This window comes from Bubalus bubalis, chromosome 3 (assembly GCF_019923935.1).
Source record: "Bubalus bubalis isolate 160015118507 breed Murrah chromosome 3, NDDB_SH_1, whole genome shotgun sequence".
In the NCBI taxonomy this organism is placed as follows: Eukaryota; Metazoa; Chordata; class Mammalia; order Artiodactyla; family Bovidae; genus Bubalus; species Bubalus bubalis.
The window spans coordinates 163662299-163683800 of NC_059159.1; the positions used below are offsets into that span (position 1 = coordinate 163662299).

General features: G+C 39.1%; 1 protein-coding gene across 6 annotated transcripts in view; it reads left to right on the forward strand.

The window, feature by feature from the left end:
• The window catches only part of KIAA1958 (KIAA1958 ortholog), a 126849-nt gene that overhangs the window by 44304 nt on the left and 61043 nt on the right, over positions 1-21502 (forward strand). For all 6 annotated transcript variants that reach the window (XM_025282235.3, XM_006079967.4, XM_044940455.2 and 3 more), the window contains exon 2: positions 15750-16941. In XM_025282235.3, the coding sequence (XP_025138020.2) occupies positions 15774-16941 (1168 nt within the window). In that variant the 5' untranslated portion in view covers positions 15750-15773. The remainder of the gene's footprint in view (positions 1-15749; positions 16942-21502) is intronic.

The window sequence follows — 21502 nt, forward strand, 5'->3', positions numbered from 1 at the left end:
AACAAGTGGCCAGAGGTGAGGTCTTAGAATTGAACCAGGCGTGGAGGTTCCTCTGCATAGAAATCAGTTCAATTCAGTGCTCAGTCGTGTCAGACTCTTTGTAACCCCATGGACTGTGCAGCACACCAGGCTTCCCTGTCCTTCACCATCTCCTGGAGTTTGCTGAAACTCATGTTCACTGAGTTGGTGATACCATCCAACCATCTCATCCTCTGTCATTCTCTTCTCTTTCTGCCCTTAATCTTTCCCAGTTTCACTATCTTTTCCAGTGAGTCAGCTCTTTGAGACAGGTGACCAAAGTATTGGAGTTTCAGCTTCAGCAGCAGTCCTTCCAATGAATATTCAGGACTGATTTCCTTTAGGATGGACTGGTTTGATCTCCTTGTAGTCCCAGGAACTCTCAGGAGTCTTCTCCAAACCACAGTTCAAAAGCATCAATTCTTTGGCACTTAGCCTTCTTTATGGTCCAGCTCTCATATTCCTATATGATTAATGGAAAAACCATAGCTTTGATTAGACAGATCTTTGTTAGCAAAATGATATCTCTACTTTTTAATATGCTATCTAGGTTTGTCATCGCTTTCAGGGAGCAAGCGTCTTTTAATTTCATGGCTTCAGTCACCGTCGACAGTGATTTTGGAGTCTATCATTGTTCCCATTTTTTCCTGCATAGAGATGTGAAGAACGTATTGGAGTCAAGGGTGACTTGTAGGGTTTGGACTTCATCTAGTGAGAATATGGTAATGCCATTTATTGCAGTATTAATTTGGATGTTAATTGTCAGGGTATGTACCTGATAACCAGATTTGTAGGGGTGGATGAGAGCATCATCTGGTGAGTGAGTAATATGAGAAGAATGCCAGGATTATTGATAAATTATAATTTTAAAAGTAAAAAAAAAAAGATGATGAATCCCAGCAAAGAAAACTGAGAAAGTAACAAGGCAGTATCATGGAATCCAAGGAAAATTAGAGTCTCTAGTAAGGCGAGAGCAGCTCTGAGAGCCACTGAGAAGCTAAATGAGAGAGCCGAGGTGTGTCGGGTGATGCTGTTGACCTGGAGGTTACTGGTGACCTTGGTCAGAGCGGTTCCAGTGGACAGTGGAGCAGCGTGTTCTTGTACATTGTTCTCTGAAATCTGGTATCAGCCTTCCTTTACCTCGCTTACCAAGACGGGGCTGTATTTTCAGCTTCTAGGACAGATTCTTCATTATTAGACCTTTATGTCCTGGAAAATTCCATCAGGAGGATGAGGCTGTGTGAATTTAAACCCAGCTTTAGAATTGTTAACATCAGTCACTTTGAGATAGAATTTCAGTTTTTCTATTTACTGTGCTTCTCTGAGTGGGCTGTAAAGCCTGAATCATCTTGTCAAGTCATGTTCATTGACGGGAAAGCCACTTTAAAAATGTCACTGAGTAATACTACTAGTCAGCACAGGGAACATTTGGAATGAATGGAATGCCATTGTAATTGTAATTAGTTTTAATTCTTTTCTAATAGTAGTAGACATTATGCTTAGTATAAACTGCAGAAATTAAAATCATGAATAACTGGGAGTTATCAAGAATTTGGAGGTTTTTAATGGGGTAAGTATTTTAGATACATTAATATTTTTAAAGCATTTTTGATATACTATCAGTACCAAATTATTGACTAAGACTGAGGTATTTGTTTTTCATAAGAGTAGAAATTTTATTTAAAATAATTTTTTAAATTACTTATTTTCCTGGTAAAGGCGTAACTGGCTTATATGATATAAATGTGTATTTTAAGTTAGGACTTATAAATAGATGAGTCAAAGAGATGGTAAACAGCATTTGTTAGGAGGAAGTGGGTGAACTGTGGTGGAATGGGTTGCGTAAGAACTACTTCACATTGCTGTGTCTATTATCCTGACCCTGTGTGGTGTGCTTGGAGAAGGCAATGGCACCCCACTCCAGTACTCTTGCCTGGAAAATCCCATGGACGGAGCAGCCTGCTGGGCTGCAGTCCATGGGGTCGCTAAGAGTCGGACACGACTGAGCAACTTCACTTTGACTTTTCACTTTCATGCATTGGAGAAGGAAATGGCAACCCACTCCAGTGTTCTTGCCTGGAGAATCCCAGGGACGGGGGAGCCTGGTGGGCTGCCATCTGTGGGGTTGCACAGAGTCGGATACAACTGAAGCGACTTAGCAGCAGCAGCAGCAGCAGCGCGGTGTGCTAGGATGTGGCAGGGTAGTTGCTAAGGGTGGTTTTATAAGGGGGAATTTCAGAACCTTTCTTAGGCCCTTTGCTTATGCTTATGCTTCTGCCTTACAGTAATCTCTTCTTTCCTTTTGCTCCCTCCACCTTCATCTATGAATTGCTACTAATCCTTCAGCTCTTTCTCAGGGAAGCTTTCTCTGATTTCCCAGAATAGAACAAGTTTCTCTGCTTTTATGCTCTGTTAGCACTCAATATATATGACTTGGCAAAATTTTTATCACAATTGCAACAAAAATATTTCACGTATGATTAGTTGTTTGTCCCCTCCCACCCTGCTACCCTGAGCTTTGTATAGTGACAGAGTGTGACTGTCTTGCTCACTAGTATTCCTTGTGCCTGGTGGCCTAAGGTCATTCAGTAATGGTAGATGAAGGGAAGTCCAGAAGATTGCTCTTTAGAAACACTGGGACTGAACTTTTAAGGTAGCTGCAGAATAAGTCCTGTATCGAGTTTAAGGATCTATATGCATGACTCCTAGGGATGTCAGGGTAACTGAGCCTTGTTCTGTGTTGCTGCTCTGAATTTAGGAGTGGACTTTGATGGGTCTGTGTTAATCTGAAGAGTCTGAGAAAGTTAAATGAGGACCTCATTCTTGACTGAGCATACCATACTGTAGTGTTGTTTTTTTAAATCTCATTCTTCCGTGAGTGTATGGTGCTGTATCTCATGTTCTCTGTGCAATATTCAGACCACCAAAATGGGGGGAAAAGCCCCTAATTTCAGTTGAACAGTTGTCCAGTAATTGTTCTGAGTGTTTCGTGGTATGAAAGTTTAATCCTCACAATAACAGTGTGAAGTTGGTGGTGTTCTTTTTTCTTTGGCCATGCTGTGAGGCATGTGGGATCTTAGTTCCCCCACTAGGGATCGAACCCACGCCCTCTGCAGTGGAAGCACAGAGTCTTAACCACTGGACCACCAGGGAAGTCCCTGAGGTTGATACTGTTCTTACTGTCATTTTACAGATTAGGTAACTGGGGTGCAGAGAAGTGAAGTAACTTGCCCAAGGTCAGTAGCTAGCAAGTGGTAGAGTCACCATGCAAACTCAGGCATCTGGCAGTGGAGTGCCTGCTCTTAACCCCTGTGCCATCCCAGCCCACATGGGATGGCCGTTTGTACACTTCCAGAATAGTCTATGTACACAACTACTTTAGTTTTTTTTTTTTTTTTTTAATGTAAGATTGGTTTTGGAGGAGGGTTGGAGTTGGATTTCTAGAAAGTTTGATGTAACCTTCACTTAACCAGACTTATCCACAACTTCTACCAGTGAGGCGCTTTTTGGGAGACTTAGAAGTCCCTTTATCTACATTAGTCACTGGAGAATGTTCCTGATTCTTTGCTTTGCACCTGAGCAACTTCAACTTCCTTTTGTATCTGTCTTCCTATAATCCTTATTTTGATTTTCCGCATCTCATCTCTCAGGTAATCTCAACATTGACACTTGTCACATGGTGTTTCTGCAGTCTCAGTTTAAGGTCATACATTTAATTCCCTTTCATCCTGAATTCCTGTATACAGAAATAGAAACGGGGGAGGGAATGTGCACTACTGAGATAAAGGAAAATTAGCCGTCAGTTGCCAAGGTGACGGTTCCCCGTCTTTTCCCCCAGCACCATGACCAAATTTAACTAATTCTCTAAATGAACTCAAAATCCTTGAGTTCAGAGTTCACCAGGCTAATGCTAATGTCATTTTGTATGTCCAGTTTTTATCCTCTATATTTTGATTGTGGAAAAATGTTCATATATACTTTACATCATTCCTTTTATCCATCTTTTGATACTGATCTATACGTATAAACGATAGAAATGGTATGGACCTAACAGAAGCAGAAGATATGAAGAAGAGGTGGCAAAAATACACAGAAGAAATATACAAAAAAGAGCTTCACAACCCAGATAATCATAATGGTGTGATCACTCACCTAGAGCCAGACCTCCTGGAATGAGAAGTCAAGTGGGCCCTAGGAAGCATCACTACAAACAAAGCTAGTGGAGGTGATGGAATTCCAGTTGCGCTATTTCAAATCTTAAAAGATGATGCTGTGAAAGTGCTGCACTCAATATGCCAGCACATTTGGAAAACTCAGCAGTGGCCACAGGACTGGAAAAGGTCAGTTTTCATTCCAATCCCTAAGAAAGGCAATCCAGCGAATGCTCAAACTACTGCACAATTGCACTCATCTCACACGCTAGCAAAGTAATGCTCAAAATTCTCCAAGCCAGGCTTCAACACTACGTGAACCGTGAACTTCCAGATGTTCAAGCTGGTTTTAGAAAAGGCAGAGGAACCAGAGATAAAATCGCCAACATCCGTTGGATCATTGAAAAAGCAAGAGAGTTCCAGAAGAACATCTACTTCTGCTTTATTGACTATGCCAGAGCCTTTGACTATGTGGATCACAACAAACTGTGGAAAATTCTGAAAGAGATGGGAATCCCAGACCACCTGACCTGCCTCTTGAGAAATCTGTATACAGATCAGGAAGCAACAGTTAGAACTGGACATGGAACAACAGACTGGTACCAAATGGGGAAGCGAGTATGTCAAGGCTGTATATTGTCACCCTGCTTATTTAAGTTATATACAGAGTATATCATGAGAAACACTGGGCTAGATGAAGCACAAGGTGGAATCAAGATTGCCGGGAGAAATATCAATTACCTCAGATATGCAGATGACACCACCCTTATGGCAGAAAGCAAAAAGAACTAAAAAGCCTTTTGATGAAGGTGAAAGAGGAGAGTGAAAAAGTTGGCTTAAAGCTCAGCGTTCAGAAAATGAAGATCATGGCATCCAGTCCCATCACTTCATGGTAAATAGATGGGGAAACAGTGGAAACAGTGAGAGACTGTATTTTGAGGGGCTCCAAAATCACTGCAAATGATGACTGCAGCCATAAAATTAAAAGATGCTTGCTCCTTGGAAGGAAAGTTATGACCAACCTAGACAGCATATTGAAAAGCAGAGACATTACTTTGCCAACAAAGGTCCTTTTATTGGACCTTTGGTCTGGTCAAAGCTATGGTTTTTTCGGTAGTCATGTATGGATGTGAGAGTTGGACTATAGAGAAAGCTAAGCACAGAAGAATTGATGCTTTTGAACTGTGGTGCTGGAGAAGACTCTTGAGAGTCCCTTGGACTGCAAGGAGATCCAACCAGTCCATCCTAAAGGAAATCAGTCCTGAATATTCATTGGAAGGACTGATGTTGAAGCTGAAACTCCAGTACTTTGGCCACCTGATGTGAAGAACTGACTCATTTGCTGGGAAACTGACCCTGATGCTGGGAAAGATTGAAGGCTAGAAGAGAAGGGAACGACAGAGGATGAGATGGTTGGATGGCATCATGGACTCAATGGACATGGGTTTGAGTAAACTCCGGGAGTTGGTGATGGACAGGGAGGCCTGGCGTGCTCCAGTCCATGGGATCGCAAAGAGTCGGACACAACTAAGGAACTGAACTGAACTGAACTCTATGTATATTCAGTTGTTTATTTGATACTTCCTTTTGGATATTTTAAAGGCACCTTAAAGTAATATGGCATAAACCAAACTTTTTCTCAGTAGCCAAGTTCTTCCTTCCTTCTGCCTCCCAAATCTAATCTTTCATCTTCTGCATCTTAACTTGGTTTTCAAATCTGTCATTCTCATAAAATCCCTCCTACCACTATCCAGGGTGGGTTACCATTATATCTTACCTGAATTACTGCATTTTCTCTCCTATCTGGATCCTTATCTCCAACTTGGAGAAGGCAATGGCACCCCACTCCAGTACTCTTGCCTGGAAAATCCCATGGACAGAGGAGCCTGGTGGGCTGCAGTCCATGGAGTCGCTAAGAGTCGGACACAACTGAGCGACTTCACTTTCACTTCTCACTTTCATGCATTGGAGAAGGAAATGGCAACCCACTCCAGTGTGAACATTGCCTGCAGAGTCCCAGGAACAGGGGAGCCTGGTGGGCTGCCATCTATGGGGTCACACAGAGTCTGAAGTGACTTAGCAGTATCTCCAACTTGGCCCACTTCCAAGTATTACCAGAATGATGATTCAAAAGTCACTTTCTTATAATCATATAATACTTTTTTATTATCTCTATAATAAAGCCCAAAGTTTTTTTTTTTGTTTTTTTATTTTGTTTTTTTGTTTTTTTTTTACATAGTCTAGAAAATCTTCTTGAACTGGTCCTTACCTGTTTTTTCAGATGCATCTTACACATTCTTCACTCCTTGTGGATCCCTCCTTAGATTCTTCTGTCCAGCTGTACTGAACAACTTCCATTTTCTCAAACATTGTTGTTCTCTGTGTTTTCTGAACCTTCAAATGAGACTCTTTTCCTGCCTCTCGCTCCACTAGCTTCTATGCATCCCTCTGTACGCAGCTTGCACATCATTAGGTAACTTTCCTTGACTCGTCTTGGTCCAGATTAGATGCCCATGCCTGTGTTCCTGTAACACCATGTTCTGTCTCTTTGTTGCACTTACTACACTTGATTGCAGTGTCTTGTTTTATCGTTTGGCTGCCCTCTGGACTAAGCTCTGTGATGATGTAGACTGTGAGTCTTTATCACGCTTCTCTTTCCAGGATGCAGCCAGTGCTTCACAATGCTTAATTCACGTTTGTTCAAAGTATGGTTGACAGGTGACGTTTTACATTTGACTCAGAGAAGTAAGTTCAGTGAACACTGAATCTCGCTGAAGGCACATATTGTATACTCTCACCCAAAAAACCTGACTAAAATGACTTTAAAAGTCAACTGAAATGGTTTTCAGTTTTCAAATTACCTTAACTGGTGTTGCAAAGTCAGACAAGGCATATACTCCTCATAGAAAGGCACACTTGTCTACCTGGGAGATAAATTGGGAGATTTTTATGTGTAAGTTGCATAGATTGTTCATGCTGTGCTATTAATATCAGTGATTCCTGAGTCTATTAGTTTTTAAAGGAAATGGAACAAATCATCACTTCTAACCTGTACATTTGCTCTTCTTCCGATATTTGTCTTGATTGAGAACAGATCTATTCTGGCTGGCCCTCAGGATAGAAACCTGGAAATTATTCTAGCCTCTCTTTTCACCCTTGTTCCTCAAAAGCAGTTCATTCCCAGTTGCTGCCTGTTATCTTCTAACAGATCTGTACTCTCTTTCTCTTTGTTTTTAATTCCTTAGGCCTCTGGTCTAGACTTCTAAAATAGCCTCCTCTGCCCCTTGCTACCTTTTAATCTGCCTCAAAAATGATCTTTATACAAGTTTGGCCTATGTGTTTGTTTCTGGTTTAGGTCCTTCACAAGGTAAACTCTCCAGCTCTTTGATCATCATGCTTTGCCCCTGCATTTTTCTGCAGTTTAATCTTTTTCCCTTGTTCCCATCTTACATGTCACAGGCCAGTAATATCTGAATCCTTATAGTTGCCTAAAGTCACCATACTGCTTCAAGTCACTGTGCCTTTGTGTAGAATCTCTTTCGGGAAGCAGATCCTGAGTTCCTTTGCATTCCTCAGCCAAGAAGTAGAATTAATCATTATCCCCATACTTGAAACATTTACTTACATTGTATTAATTAATTGACTTACACAGTATGCTGTTAAACTCTGAACTTCTAGAAGTTAGGAACACTAGTTTTGTGCATCTTTTCTGGAATGCTTCGCACAATGTCATTAGTTTCCTAGGGCTGCCTAGCAAAGTACCACAAACTGGGTGGCATTAAAAAAAAACAAATTTATTGTCCCACAGTTCTGGAGGCTAGAAGTCCCAAATTGAGATGCTGGCAGGACCATGATCTTTTTGAAAACTGCAGGGAATCTTTCCTCTTCCAGCTTCTTTCTGGTGGTTTGCTGGCAGTTTTTGGTATTCCTTGGCTTGCTGCTGCGGAACACCGATCTCTGCCTTGACTGTCACATGGCTTTCTCCATAGGTATCTGTCTTCTTATAAGGACACCAGTCATGTTGGATTAGGGGCTTACCCTACCTCTCTATGACCTCATCGAAACTTAACTGTCTACGTCTGCAATGACCCTATTTCCAAGACAGATGATTCTGAGGTAGTGGGAGTTAGGACTAAAATATATATTTGGAGGGGGTACAACTTACTCCAGTGTTTAGCTTATAACTATTCAGTAGATATGTACTGAATTAAAATATAAATATATGTTACACATTCATGATATATAATTAAAATATTTTTAGTGTGATTTTCAAAATTACTATGTACAAAGTATCTTTTAGATTTATCTATTTCAAAAAATTACATAATAGTTACATGGTACTTGTGACATTTGAAAATTAATAAATATACTATATTAAAAGTAAAAGCAAGTATTATATTCTCTGAATTCTTTAAGTCCACTTTTAATGTCTGTACTAATTTATATAATTTACATGTAAAAGTTTTGAAACAATAGATGTATTTTAAATTTGGAAAGCACATTGTAGGCCTCAATAGCAGTAAATACCCTGTCTATATCCTTTACTCTGTTTTTTTAAGTTGTACCTCCTTTCTGCACACTATTTTACATTAATGTTGTAGCTTTTTTCTTCATATTTTTTTTTTGTAAAACCTGTTGTTTGAGTAGTTTTCCATATTTAACCTATATAATAAATTGTATTCTTTAATGGGAATATAGAGAAATTAAGCTTATGTGATCTACTTCTTAGGTTCTAAGAGTCCTAGTTAGTGGGCAAGTAAAATAGAAAGCTATGTCATCCTCAGTAAATAAGAACACAGGGTAACCTTATTTCTGTTTTTTTGTTTTTAAAGAGCCAGTACTTCCCATTTTTTGTTTTATTTTTTTTTATTTCTGGGTTTTTAAGTCACTGATCTGTTAGTTCAGTGAGACATCATCAGAGCTTTTTAGACCATACCCAAGTTTCCTTTGCAGTGAATGTTACTCAGGGGAACTCTTGAAAGAAGTAACTATGTTAAGTGTGTTCAAGTTTAATGGATCTGGTCCCCATCCCTGCTAAGGCCTAATAGTTACATTCCATTAACAATTGATGTAGTAAAATTTATTAGAATTTTTTTATGGCTAGTGCTTTTTGCATCCGAAGAAACTTTTGCCTACTCCAAGTTTACAAAGATAGTCTATGATTTCTTCTTAGAGTTTTCTAGTTTTAGGTTTTAGATTTAGATCTCTGATCCATTTTGAGTTGATTTTTATGTGTAGTATAACTGAAGGTTGATTTTTAAAAAAATTGATATCCAGTTGATCTAGCACCATTTGTTGGAAAGATTTTCCTTTCCTATTGAATTATCTTTACAGTTTTGTCAAAAATCAGTTGACCAAATATGTGTGGGTCTGTTTTTATATGCTTACTCAGTTCCATTGATGTACGTGTCTTTTCTTTTGTCGGTACCCCCATGATCTTGATTAAAAATCTTGGAAATCATTTTAAGTCTTGAAATCAGGTAGAGTTAGTCTTCCAACTTTATTCTTATTTTAGAATTTTGCTTATCCTAAGTTATTTGTATTTCCATATGAATTTTAGAATCAACTTGTCATTTTCTACTTGAAATGTCAGGTAGAATTTTCATTGGGATTCCATTGAATGTATAAATCAGTTCAGGATTGAACTGATCCTGAATTGAATCCTGAATTGATTCATCTTGAATTGATCCTAGGAATATTGAATCCTCCCAATCTACAAACATGGTATAAATCTCTATTTATTTGGGTCATGTTTAATTTCTCTCATTAGCATTTTGTAGTTTTCAGTATAGAAGTCTTGGATTTATTCCTAAGTATTTAATATACTGGCTTCCCAGGTGGCTCACTGGTAAAGAATCCGCCTGCAACACAGGAGACTCAGGTTCAGTCCTTGGGTTGGGAAGATCCCCCAGAGAAGGAAATGGCAACCTACTCCAGTATTCTTGCCTGAAAAATCCCATGGATGGAGGCGCTGGTAGACTACAGTTAATGGAGTTGCATTAGTTGGACTTACTGACTAGTGACTTAGCAACTAAACTACCACCACGTTTAATGGTATTAAAATAACAAATCCTTTGAAAGGTTCACCACCTCATAAAGAGAGAGACTGCAACAACTGTGGGGCGATTGTTAAAACCAAAGTCAGGTGAAAGCCAACTGGATATTCACAGTATTTGACTGGTAGCCCACTTTGTCAGGTTTTGGAAAAGTGACATCATTTTTTATACCTTTTTTTTTTTTTCCTACAGAAAACTTTGTTCAAACTTTTGAAAAAAATATTTTCATGAATCTTCTTTATACCTAGTGCTGGTTTAAGTTATTTTTTATCGTAATGTTACTTAAGTATGTTTATACATAAAATGCATGCTTATAGTTCTGATAAAGCTATAAATCAGAAAAGATATACAAATTCAACTAAGTAAAACTATAAAACCAACATAGGCTCAAGTTAACAACATTAATGTGCTAGAGGATTAGACTTGAGATAGTATTTTTCTACTGTTATATTGCTAGAAGCAATATAGTATATTAATTAAGAGCGCAGGCTCTAGAGTTAAGACCGAAGTTCAGATTTTGGCTCTACCATTATTTTTCCCAAGATGATAAGTTACCTAACTTATTAGGATTTTTGATAGAATTAGAATTATTAACATGTCAAGTCCTAGAGTAGTGCCTGGCAATCAATAATTGCTCAATAAATATTAACTGTAACAATTGTTTTATATTGTCATTCTGAAACCTAATGATGAATGTTAGGTTTGATGGTAGCAAGTCTGATTCTATGTTTAATATGTTTCTGATTTTGGCTTTAACAATATGAATACTAACACATAGAATGTCTGCTTACCTAAGTTAACATACGATGTGGTGATAATAACTTTATAGCTTTGCTGATTTAGGATAATCAGATCTCATACTCAACTTAGACTCGGCTAGGCAGGCCTCCTTGAGGTTCAATTTTTAATGAGGTGTCCCATAGTCTATAACACTGAAGTGTCTAATCCAATCATCATCCATATACGATTTGGGAAAATCTTTCCTGAAGTTATTTTGAATTCTTGAAAATACAGAAAAAGCATTATTTTTCAGCATAGAGCTTGTCATCAAACTGCTGGAGGAAATCAGTATATTCTAGAAACTGTAGTTCATCCTTGAACTGCTTCTGGGTTAATCTGTATATAATTTATAGTAGGAGCTCAATATCTCTGGTTCCTCAACAACCATGGATTCAATCAACTATTGACTGTGTAGTACCATGGTACTACTTACTATTGAAAACTACCAGTGTATAGGTACACCTGCACAGTTCAAATCCACATTGTTCAAGAGCTAGCTGTACTTATTCTCAGTAGTTTGAAAATACCTTAATTGCCTTATTTTTGATTCTCTTTTGTATAAACTTAGAATATATTGTAGTATGTTGATAGCTATTCCTTGTCAGCTTAGACTCAGTTCATTTAAGTACCTTAAATATTAGCTAATTATGTTCTCATAACTACCAGTTAACGTTGGTTGCCTGGTTAAATTATATTAATAGTAATACTGGAAAAATATTTTCATTTTATGGTACTTAAGAAAAGTTTAAGAGCCTCTTCATGAGATTGCAAGTGAGTTTCAGAATGTAATAAAAATGACTTATTATTACTACCTGTTGTTCTTAAAGTTGATGATTATTATAGAATTAAGTGGCTAAGCTTTTAATAAAATATAAAATTTTATCCACTTTGCCTTTTAATTATAACTTTTTTCTGGCTATGGGTCTTTAGCAAACATACTATTTTACTTCTGTATGGTAACTTTTACCTGGACAGTAAGTACTTTTGACTTCCACAGGCATATACAGTTTTGTATTTTGATTCTGCCACATTTTTACAGTTTGAACAGTTATCATTTAAATACTGTGCCATAATATATATGATTTTTTCCTATGAGCATGCCTATCATTTACTTCTTTTCTCATTAGCCTGTGACATTTAAAGAGATGTATTACTTCACCATCACATATGCCATTTCAGTTCGGTTCAGTCGCTCAGTTATATCCAACCCTTCTCAACCCCATGGACTGCAGCACACCAGGCATCCCTGTCCATCACCAACTCCCGGACCTTGCTCAGACTCACATCCATCGAGTCAGTGATGCCATCCAGCCATCTCATCCTCTGTCGTCCTTCTCCTCCTGCCTTCAGTCTTTCTCAGCATCAGGGTCTTTTTCTAATGAGTCAGGTCTTTGCATCAGGTGACCAAAGTATTTCAGCATCAGTCCTTCCAATATGCCATTTTCCTGATGTCAAATCATAATACTTTTCATTTGGCAATTAATAATGCAGAAAAGTAGTTTTGTATTTATATCTGGTAAAAATACATCATGAACAGGTTTCCCAACAAATGAAAGTTGAATGATGTCACTTTCGGTGATTATGGACACTAATGTGAGTATACATACAAAGGCAGAGCAGAACTGAAATTACAAGGCAATACTTAGATATAAGATTTAGATGATGCATAATAAAGGGTTAACATTACGACATAAAATTGTAGCCTCCCAAGGTTCATTTGTTGAATCCAGTCTGAGAAACAATTGTCCTGGAGTATAGTGCAAAGAAAAAGAAGGATTCTGCTGTAAGGTTTCCAAAACCAGATATGAATATTCTTTTTTTGTGTTAGCAGTTGCGTTTAGCTTTGTATAATCAAATACTCAGTGGCAGTGACTTAAGCTAGATCAGGGTTTAATCTTTCCCCTTATGTAACAAGGAATCTTAGGCAGTTCAGAGCTGATGCAGCGGCTCCATCATATTACCAAGCTCCTCTGGCTATTCTTTCCCATCCTTAAGTCCTTAATTCCTGTTCCTGAGATGACCTCTAGGGGCCCAGCCATCATGTCCTTGTTCCCAGCAGGAAGAAAGGAAAGGACAAAGGGAGAAAGGCAAAAACTGGACAAGTCTCTATTTCTGAGGGCTTTGGCAGAAGCCCCACCCAGTGACTTCCGTTTGCGTATCATTGGCTAGAAGTGTGTCATATGATATTTTCCATATCAAAGGAAGCTGGGAAATATGTTTTAGGTGAGCATATTGCTGCCCCAACAGACTGGGACTCTGTAATAAATAAGAGAGAATGGATACTGGCTAGGCAAAAAGAAGTCTCTGCCACACTAACTAATAAGCAGGTATGTTAAGAAAGCTCAAAAAACAAATACCAACGCCTCTCCCAGTCTTTCTCTTTTATCTGCATTTCTACTTTAAAGTTATATGAAAGGAATATGAATGAAATAAGATCCTAAATTGCTAGATCATGAAAGAAACATGAAGATCATAGTCCTGTCATTTTAGACTTAGAGATAATTAGTGAATTATTAGAGGCCAAAGACATAAGTTCCAGAAGGAAAATCTGAAGTTCTTGACTCCCACACCAGTCCCTGGTCTTTTGATCTGTTGTGTCTGTGTGCTCAAACACTCAGTTGTGTCCGACTCTTTGCAACCCCGTGGACTGTAGCCCGCCGGGCTCCTCTGTCCAAGGGATTCTCCCGGCAAGAACACCAGAATGGTTGCCATTTCCTCCTCCAAGGGATCTTCCCAGTTTGTGCTGCTTCAAAAAATCTGGTTGTTCATGTATTACTCTTCTACATACACAAGACAGCTGTGTTTCTGTTTACACCCTTGGGGAGAAAGTCCTCTTATCCCTTAAATGATTACAATAAAAGTCATAGGGAATTTCATGTTTCTTATTTGAGGGTCTTATATGTTCGGTTTGTTAGTGTGGATGGTTCTTCCAGTATTTATATATTTATGCATTCACTCTTCATTCATATATTCAACATGTACAATAGATTGTGAGATTTCAAGCACAACCGTATCTTATTAGTTTCTGTATCCCTAAGTAGGTCCTCATTGATGAATGAAAAATTGTGTCATAGTCCCTGTCCTCAGGTAATCCTTAGGCAAGTCTGGGAGATGGATAAGAAAGTCAGTGATAATGGTACAGTAAAGGCCAAGTTCTTTGAGATGATGGAAGTACAGGAAGAGAATCTAAAATCTCTGAGGCGCAAAGAGGATCTAGAATGACTTCAACAGAAGGTGGTCCTGAGGTCATCCCTGAATGAGTTTTCCAGGTAAAGAAAGAAGGCGGCTGCATATCAAGGCCAAGGAAGTTTTTAGCGGCCCAGGGCCAGTGAGAAACTGTGTTTAGGGAGGAGGAGGCCACAAGAAATGCGAGAGAAGGCCATAGTAGAAAATGAGGCTTGGAATGTTGACCGTGGCCATGGCTGTATTAGAGAGGCTGTAGCACACGTTATGAAACGTGTTAAAGGGTTTGAATTTACCAGACTCTGCTGATGGTGTGCCATGGAGCAGGGCAGAGAATAGAGGCTCAAATGCACCCTTCCATATGGTCACATGGCATTACAGTTGGACCATGGCACCTTAGTACAGAGCCCACTGCCAGCGAGGTGCATCTTGTTACTCCAGCTGCAGATGACCAGGGAACACACATCAAGATCCTTGTTCCTTCTCACCAGTTCTTCCCAGGGTCTTCCTTTTGGCAGAGCCTTGTTAGACGTTTCCAATCGCACACGGATTACGTCTGTACCTTTTTTCACTTTTTTTGCCTGTTATGTTGTCCTTACTCTTACCCAGTCAAGGACCCAAAACAAGTATTCTTTTTGACCTCTGTCCAGTAAAGAATGATTTATTTCTATTTGGTGGTTGGTTATATACCAGCTTGTGTATATAGGAACCTAAGATGGTAAAATAGACCGGATGAATCTTTTTTTTTTTTTTTTTTTGGTATTTTTACGTTTATTTTTGGCTGTGCTCGGATGAATCTTTTTAACCTGAATTGTGAGGTAAAGGCAGTGTTTCAGGAATTTCAGACAGCAAGGAGATGGGAAGCCTGCTCCTAAGACTTGGTTAGGGTCTGGCACCCGGCCTACCCATCCCTGCTTCTGGTCTGCAGGCTGCCCGCGCCCCATCCCAGCAGGGGCCTCTAGTGGCTCTCCTTTCAGTCTGTTTTCCCTTCTCTGTTAAAAGATTTTTCTTCGCCACATCTCAGATTTAGCCCCACATTTTCTTCATGGACTCCCAGTAATGTCATTTGTTTTCTGGTATCCAGCAGAAAACAGCCAGACTTCCCTTCTCTCCCATCCATCCTAGAATGGATCTGAGCCTTTGTTGACTCTTCCTTCTAGTAATGAAGTTTATGGTGGTGGAAGGTGAAAGTAGAAGTTCATCCTCCTGGTTAATTGAACCTGTCTCTCTATAAAGAGAAATGTGCTATGAAAGTAAAATGTGCTTTGAAAAAGTTCACCTCTATTTTATTGCTTGTTTTTTTTTCACTTTTTTTTCTTATGTAGACATTATATTAATAATAGTAAAGGAAATAACAGAAAATTCTCAAATCTCACAGCCAGAAACCATAAACTGTTCTTACTTTTTCCCTACATTCTCTTCCAGTCTCTGCCCATATACGTGATATTAACTATTACTTTTATTGTGTGCCACCTAATCATAGTTCAAGGAAATTGAAGTGATTGAGATCTGGGAATATATTGGGTAATAATGGCTTCTTATTTTGATTATTTCCTTTTAGGAAAGACATTGCTGATCCTGTAACATGGAGGATTGCCTTCATACCTCATCTGAGAATCTATCCAAATTGGTCAGCTGGGCCCACAGCCATGGGACCATTTGCAGCCTCATTCCAAACCTGAAACATTTACTTTCAGAAGGTTCCCATGGGAACCTGACAGCGATGTGGGGCTGTAGTGCAGGCCACGCTTACCACTGGCCACTGACAGCTACTTGCAGAGCTGGCTCCCAAGAAAGGGTCTGTTTCCAGGATAACAGAAGTTTTAACTCTGATAGTCCAAGTATAATTGGTGTGCCCTCTGAGACTCAAACTAGCCCCGTTGAAAGGTACCCTGGGAGACCAGTGAAAACGAAGCTAGACTGTAATCGGACCAGAGACTCTTGTGACTTCTCTTATTGCAGTGAGCCCTCTGAACTGGATGAAGCTGTTGAAGAGTATGAAGATGAAAACACTCTGTTTGACATGGTTTGTGAGTCTTCTGTTACAGATGAAGACAGTGACTTTGAACCCCAACCACAGAGGCCTCAAAGTATTGTGCGAAAAAGGCCTGGAATAGTCCCATCTTCTCTTCATTCGAGCTCCCAGACTCAAATGATTGATGAATGCAGCAGTGATGTCATCATTAAGAAGATCAAACAAGAGATTCCTGAAGATTACTATATTGTGGCGAATGCAGAGCTGACTGGAGGGGTAGATGGACCAGCCCTGTCATTGACACAGATGGCAAAACCTAAGTCTCAGACTCATGCTGGTCCCTCCTTAGGGTCTGCTAAGCTGATTTCCCACGTAACATCCGCCATCAGCACAGAGCTAGACCCACATGGTGTGTCCGCATCCCCCTCTGTGATGTCTAGACCAGTAGTCCAGAAGACCACCAGGGTATCTCTGGCTTCACCTAACAGAGGACCCCCTGGTTCCCATGGCACCAGCCAGCACGTGGCCATGCAGATGCCCGTGAGCACATCCCATCCTAACAAACAGATCAGCATCCCTTTGTCTGCCCTGCAGCTGCCAGGACAGGATGAACAAGTTGCTTCCGAAGAGTTCCTGTCCCATCTGCCCAGCCAGGTCTCCTCCTGTGAGGTGGCCCTTTCTCCCTCAGTTAACACAGAGCCAGAAGTGAGCTCCAGTCAGCAGCAGCCCCCAGCCGCTCCAACCATAACCACCGAGGCCACGGCACAGTGCATACCAGGTATGGCGCGTGAGGCGACAGAGTCCCTCGTTCACGTACATCAGAGAGTTGTGCGCCGTCAGCACTCCTAAAACCTTTGGCCCAATTTGCTAGAATTTGGGCCTTTGTTATTCTCAGAAAGATAGAAATAATGAAATATAATACACTCAGGTGATATAAAAAGGAAATTCATCATCCAGTCGGTGTACCTCAGGGCTGAGAGGACAGCTGTAGGATTGTGCTGTTGATATCACATGGCTAGATTTAAGGTTTATATCTGATCTGAAGCTGAATTTTTATATAGTAAAATGATTTTTGAAAGCTTTGCTCTCCTATCAGTGTCAAGGTATTTGGTTACAGTTTTGAAGCCAAATGATGTTGGGTTAGGCATATAATGAAAGTAAACCTAATAATTTTTTTGCCACTATTATGTATTGGAACCAATTTAGCACTTTATTCATTTTAGTGGTGTGGCAGTTTAAGACAGGTTTTTAAAAATAAAAACAAAACAAAACACCCAAATGTATCTGGAAGAAGTAGTTTATCTTTTTTCTCAAAATATATAATAAACAGATAACTTGCATTTCTGAAATACATGGATCTAACTAGAATGGATTGAGACGAGAAGAAAATAGTTACATGAGGCCCCTGTCTGTAATTCTAACATTCTAAACATTCTGTAATTCTAGCATTCAGTATTTATTTAATCTGAGCTGTTATATAGAAGGGGTTTGAGTGTCATGCTTTTGGGTTCATGATTCAAATCTGATAGGCCAGAAGCGGAAACATGGAAGGGATGAACAGACATGCAGAGTACAATGTAGAAAGCAGACATTCGTGGCACATTTTGGTTTCATATTAGTTCTTCTCATAAAGTCATGTATTTTAGGAAAAGCTTCTGGAAGCCGAGATATCTATGCTTTTACCCTCTAACTTCCTGAAATGACATTGCTTTGCAAACATGCTTTCCCCATTTTAGTGTCAGCCTTAAGATTCCAAAAGGAAATCTTCAATTTATGATTTCCAAATATAATCTTGATATTAATAATAAAATATACAATGAAAATACTCATATCTGATTCAGAATTATGGTTTTCAGTTTATTCATCTTTCTTTCTTTTCAAAAGAACAGCTTTATTGAGATAAAATTCATGTATCTTAAAATAACTCTTTTAACGTTTTACAATTTGGCATTTCTGGTATACTCACAGAGTTGTGTAACTGTCGCCACTGTCTAATTTTGGAATATTTTCATCACCCCAGGAAGAAACCCCCTTACACATTAGCAGTCATTTTTTTCCCCTTCTCACAGCCCCTGTCAACTGCTGATCTACTTCTGTCTCTATAGATCTGCCTGTTGTGCACATTTCATATAAATGGATTCTTATTTTACGGCCTTTCGTGACAGCCTTCTTGTACTTAGCGTACTTTTTTTAAGGTTGATCTATGTGGTAGTGTCTACCAGCATTATTTTCCATTTCATTATCAAATAATATTTCATTGTATGGATAGACCACATTTTGTTTTTCCTTTATCAACTGAGGGACACTTAAGTGGTTTCCAGTCTTTGGCTGTGGTAAATATTTCTGCTAATGTCATCTATGTACATGTTTTTGTGTGGACATACGGACACGACTGAGCGACTGAACTGAACTGACATTTTCATTTCTGTTGGGCAACTGTCTAGAAGTGGAGTCTCTGGGTCATATGGTAACTCTGTTTAACTTTTTGAGGAGCTGCCAAACTGTGTTCCAAAGCATCTTCACCATTTTACAGTCTCACCAACAATTTTAAATGATTCCTGTTTCTCCATATGCTCACCAACACTTGTTTTCCATTAAAAAAAAAAAATTATCCTGCTGGGTGTGTGAAGTGGTATCTTGCTGTGGTTTTAATTTGTATATCTTCTTTTGAGAAAAATCCGTTCAGATCCTTTGCCCATTTTCTAGTTACGTTTCCATTTTATTGGTGAGTTGTAAGGGTTCTCTGTGAATTCTGGCTTTAAGCCTTTTATTAAATATACATTTTGTAAATATTTTCTCCCGTTCCTTGGGCTGTCTTTCCCTTGTCCTTCCTTTCTTGTTTTACTTCAATCACTTAATCACAAAATGGTCTTTGACTTAATCTTCACATCATAAGACACAACATTGTCTTTATTAGGCTGGTGAAAGTTTTTTCTAAGAAATCTGATTCTTGATATCTATAGGATATAAGTAGTACTTTTTCACTTAAATAGTTGTGAATCTAGTTTACTTGTCCCCTTCCCCTTTTTTTGTGTGAAATAGGAGACAGCCTGACAACAGTTTCTACATTTTACTTGATGTTTGAGGATAGAATTCAGAAATGTATCTTACAAAGTGGTCCAGTATAACAAAACAGCTTAGTAAAACTGCCGTTTGTGTTGTATATCCTAATAATTTAACCATGCAAAAAGCAAGTTGCAAGATTTCCTTGCATCTGCCTAGTGGATATTAGTCCACTGTACGTGTATAGTAAATTAGAAATTAAAGCTTGAACTAACTGTAATAGGAATCTCCTGAGGAGTGATCCTGATATTTTGATCCATTGTTCCATGAAAGATGTTATATTGTTAGGAAATTATTGGCTTTAGAGAAACACTTTCTGAACTGGAAGCATCAATGAGACAAATAAAAATCTGATTGATACTTTTCTTTAATGAGAGATATATAAAGTTAACTTACAATCTACCTTTGTTTTGTGGAGCCCAAACTGTGTTCTGTGCTCTTAAAAGTTTTATTTATTTATCAGTATTTGTGTTTTTTGCCTATTTGTAATAAAATGAAGTGAAGTGAAAGTCGCTCAGTCGTGTCCAACTCTTTGCGACCCCATGGAACGTAGCCTGCCAGGCTCCTCTGTCCATGGAATTCTCCAGGCCAGAATACTGAAGTGGGTAGCCATTCCCTTCTCCAGGAGATCTTCCCAATCCAGAGATCAAACCCAGGTCTTCCCGTATTGCAGGCGAATTTTTTACCATCTGAGCCACGAGGGAAGCCCTGATAGTAATGGAATAAATTTATTTGAAACATAGATTTTTTAAAAAAGAAATTCAGAATCCAGCACATCCAAATGTATGTGGGTGAATATGTGCAGATGGACAATAAGCACTTACTGTGTAAAGCGTGCTTAGGACGAAGTAAGGAGAGGCTCTAGAAGAACTAGCTGAAAGCGACATCAGGCGCTTTTAAAATGGATGTTATATACGCTCAAGTATTTATCAGATCATTGTAGAAATACTGTGTATCTTTGAATAATATTTTTAAAATAAATAATTTGACAAATGACTATTGAGTTAGCCAGAAACAAAAAGAAACTGTGCATTTTGTTTAGTTTTACTGATACCATTTAAATTCTGTTTCCTGGGAGTGCCTGGTGGGCCAGTGGTTAGGACTCCGTGCTTTCACCGCCATGGCCCTTGGTTCAGTCCATGGTCATGGAACTAAGAACCCATAGGCTACAGCATGCCCCCTCCCCCTATTGGAAAGCCATTCTTATTTCTTTTCTATTCAGAACTAAACTCACAGAGTTATAAAATGTTAACAAGGTGTGGATAAAATTATCAATTTTCACATTAGCTCTGTTAGAAAGCTCAACTCAAATCTTAGCAGTCATGCGTAAAGAGGATATCCATTGTTAGAAGAATTATTGTCTATCTCCAAGTGGTTTGGATTCTATTAATTTTTGAGATTTTTATGTAAATTTGGAGCATTTGTCACAAATTTAAATTTTTTATTGCATTATAAGTTGAGTTTTTATGTGTATATTAAATATATATACACACACACAGCTTCCTTTATGATTTTGTGCAGGAACTCTCCCATTTTTTATTGAAGTATAGCTGATTTACAGAATTGTGCCAACCTCTGCTATACAGCAAAGTGACTCAGTTATACACATACATTCTTTTTTTATATTCTTTTCCATCATCTTTTATCACAGGATATTGAATATAGTTCTCTGTGCTGCACAGTAGGACCTAGTTATTTATCCATTCTAAATGTAATTGTTTCCTCTGTTTGTATGCTGAGTCGCTCAGTAAAGTCTGACTCTTTGCAACCCCATGGACTGTAGCCTTCCAGGATCCTCTGTCTATGGAATTCTCCAGGCAAGAATACTGGAGTGGGTTGCCATACCCTCCTCCAGGGGATCCTCCCAACCCAGGGATCGAACCCAGGTCTCCTGCATTGCAGGCTGATTCTTTACCATCTAAGCCACCAGGGAAGCCCTACCAACCCGTTTCCCAGTCTGTCCCTCTTCCTTGCCCCATCCCCCTTGGCAACCACAAGTCTGCTCTCTGTGTCCATGAATCTGTTTCTGTTTTGTAGGGAGGTTCATTTGTGCCATATTTTAGATTCCACATGTAAGTGATATCATATGGTATATCTTTCTAACTTCAGTTAGTATGATAATCGCTAGTTGCATCTATGTGTGTGTGATAGTTGTGTTCAACTCTTTGTGACTCTGTGGACTGTAGCCTGCCAGGGTCCTCTGTTCATGGGATTTCCTAAGCCAGAGTACTGGAGTGGGTTGTCATTCCCTTCTACAGGGGATCTTCCTAACCCAG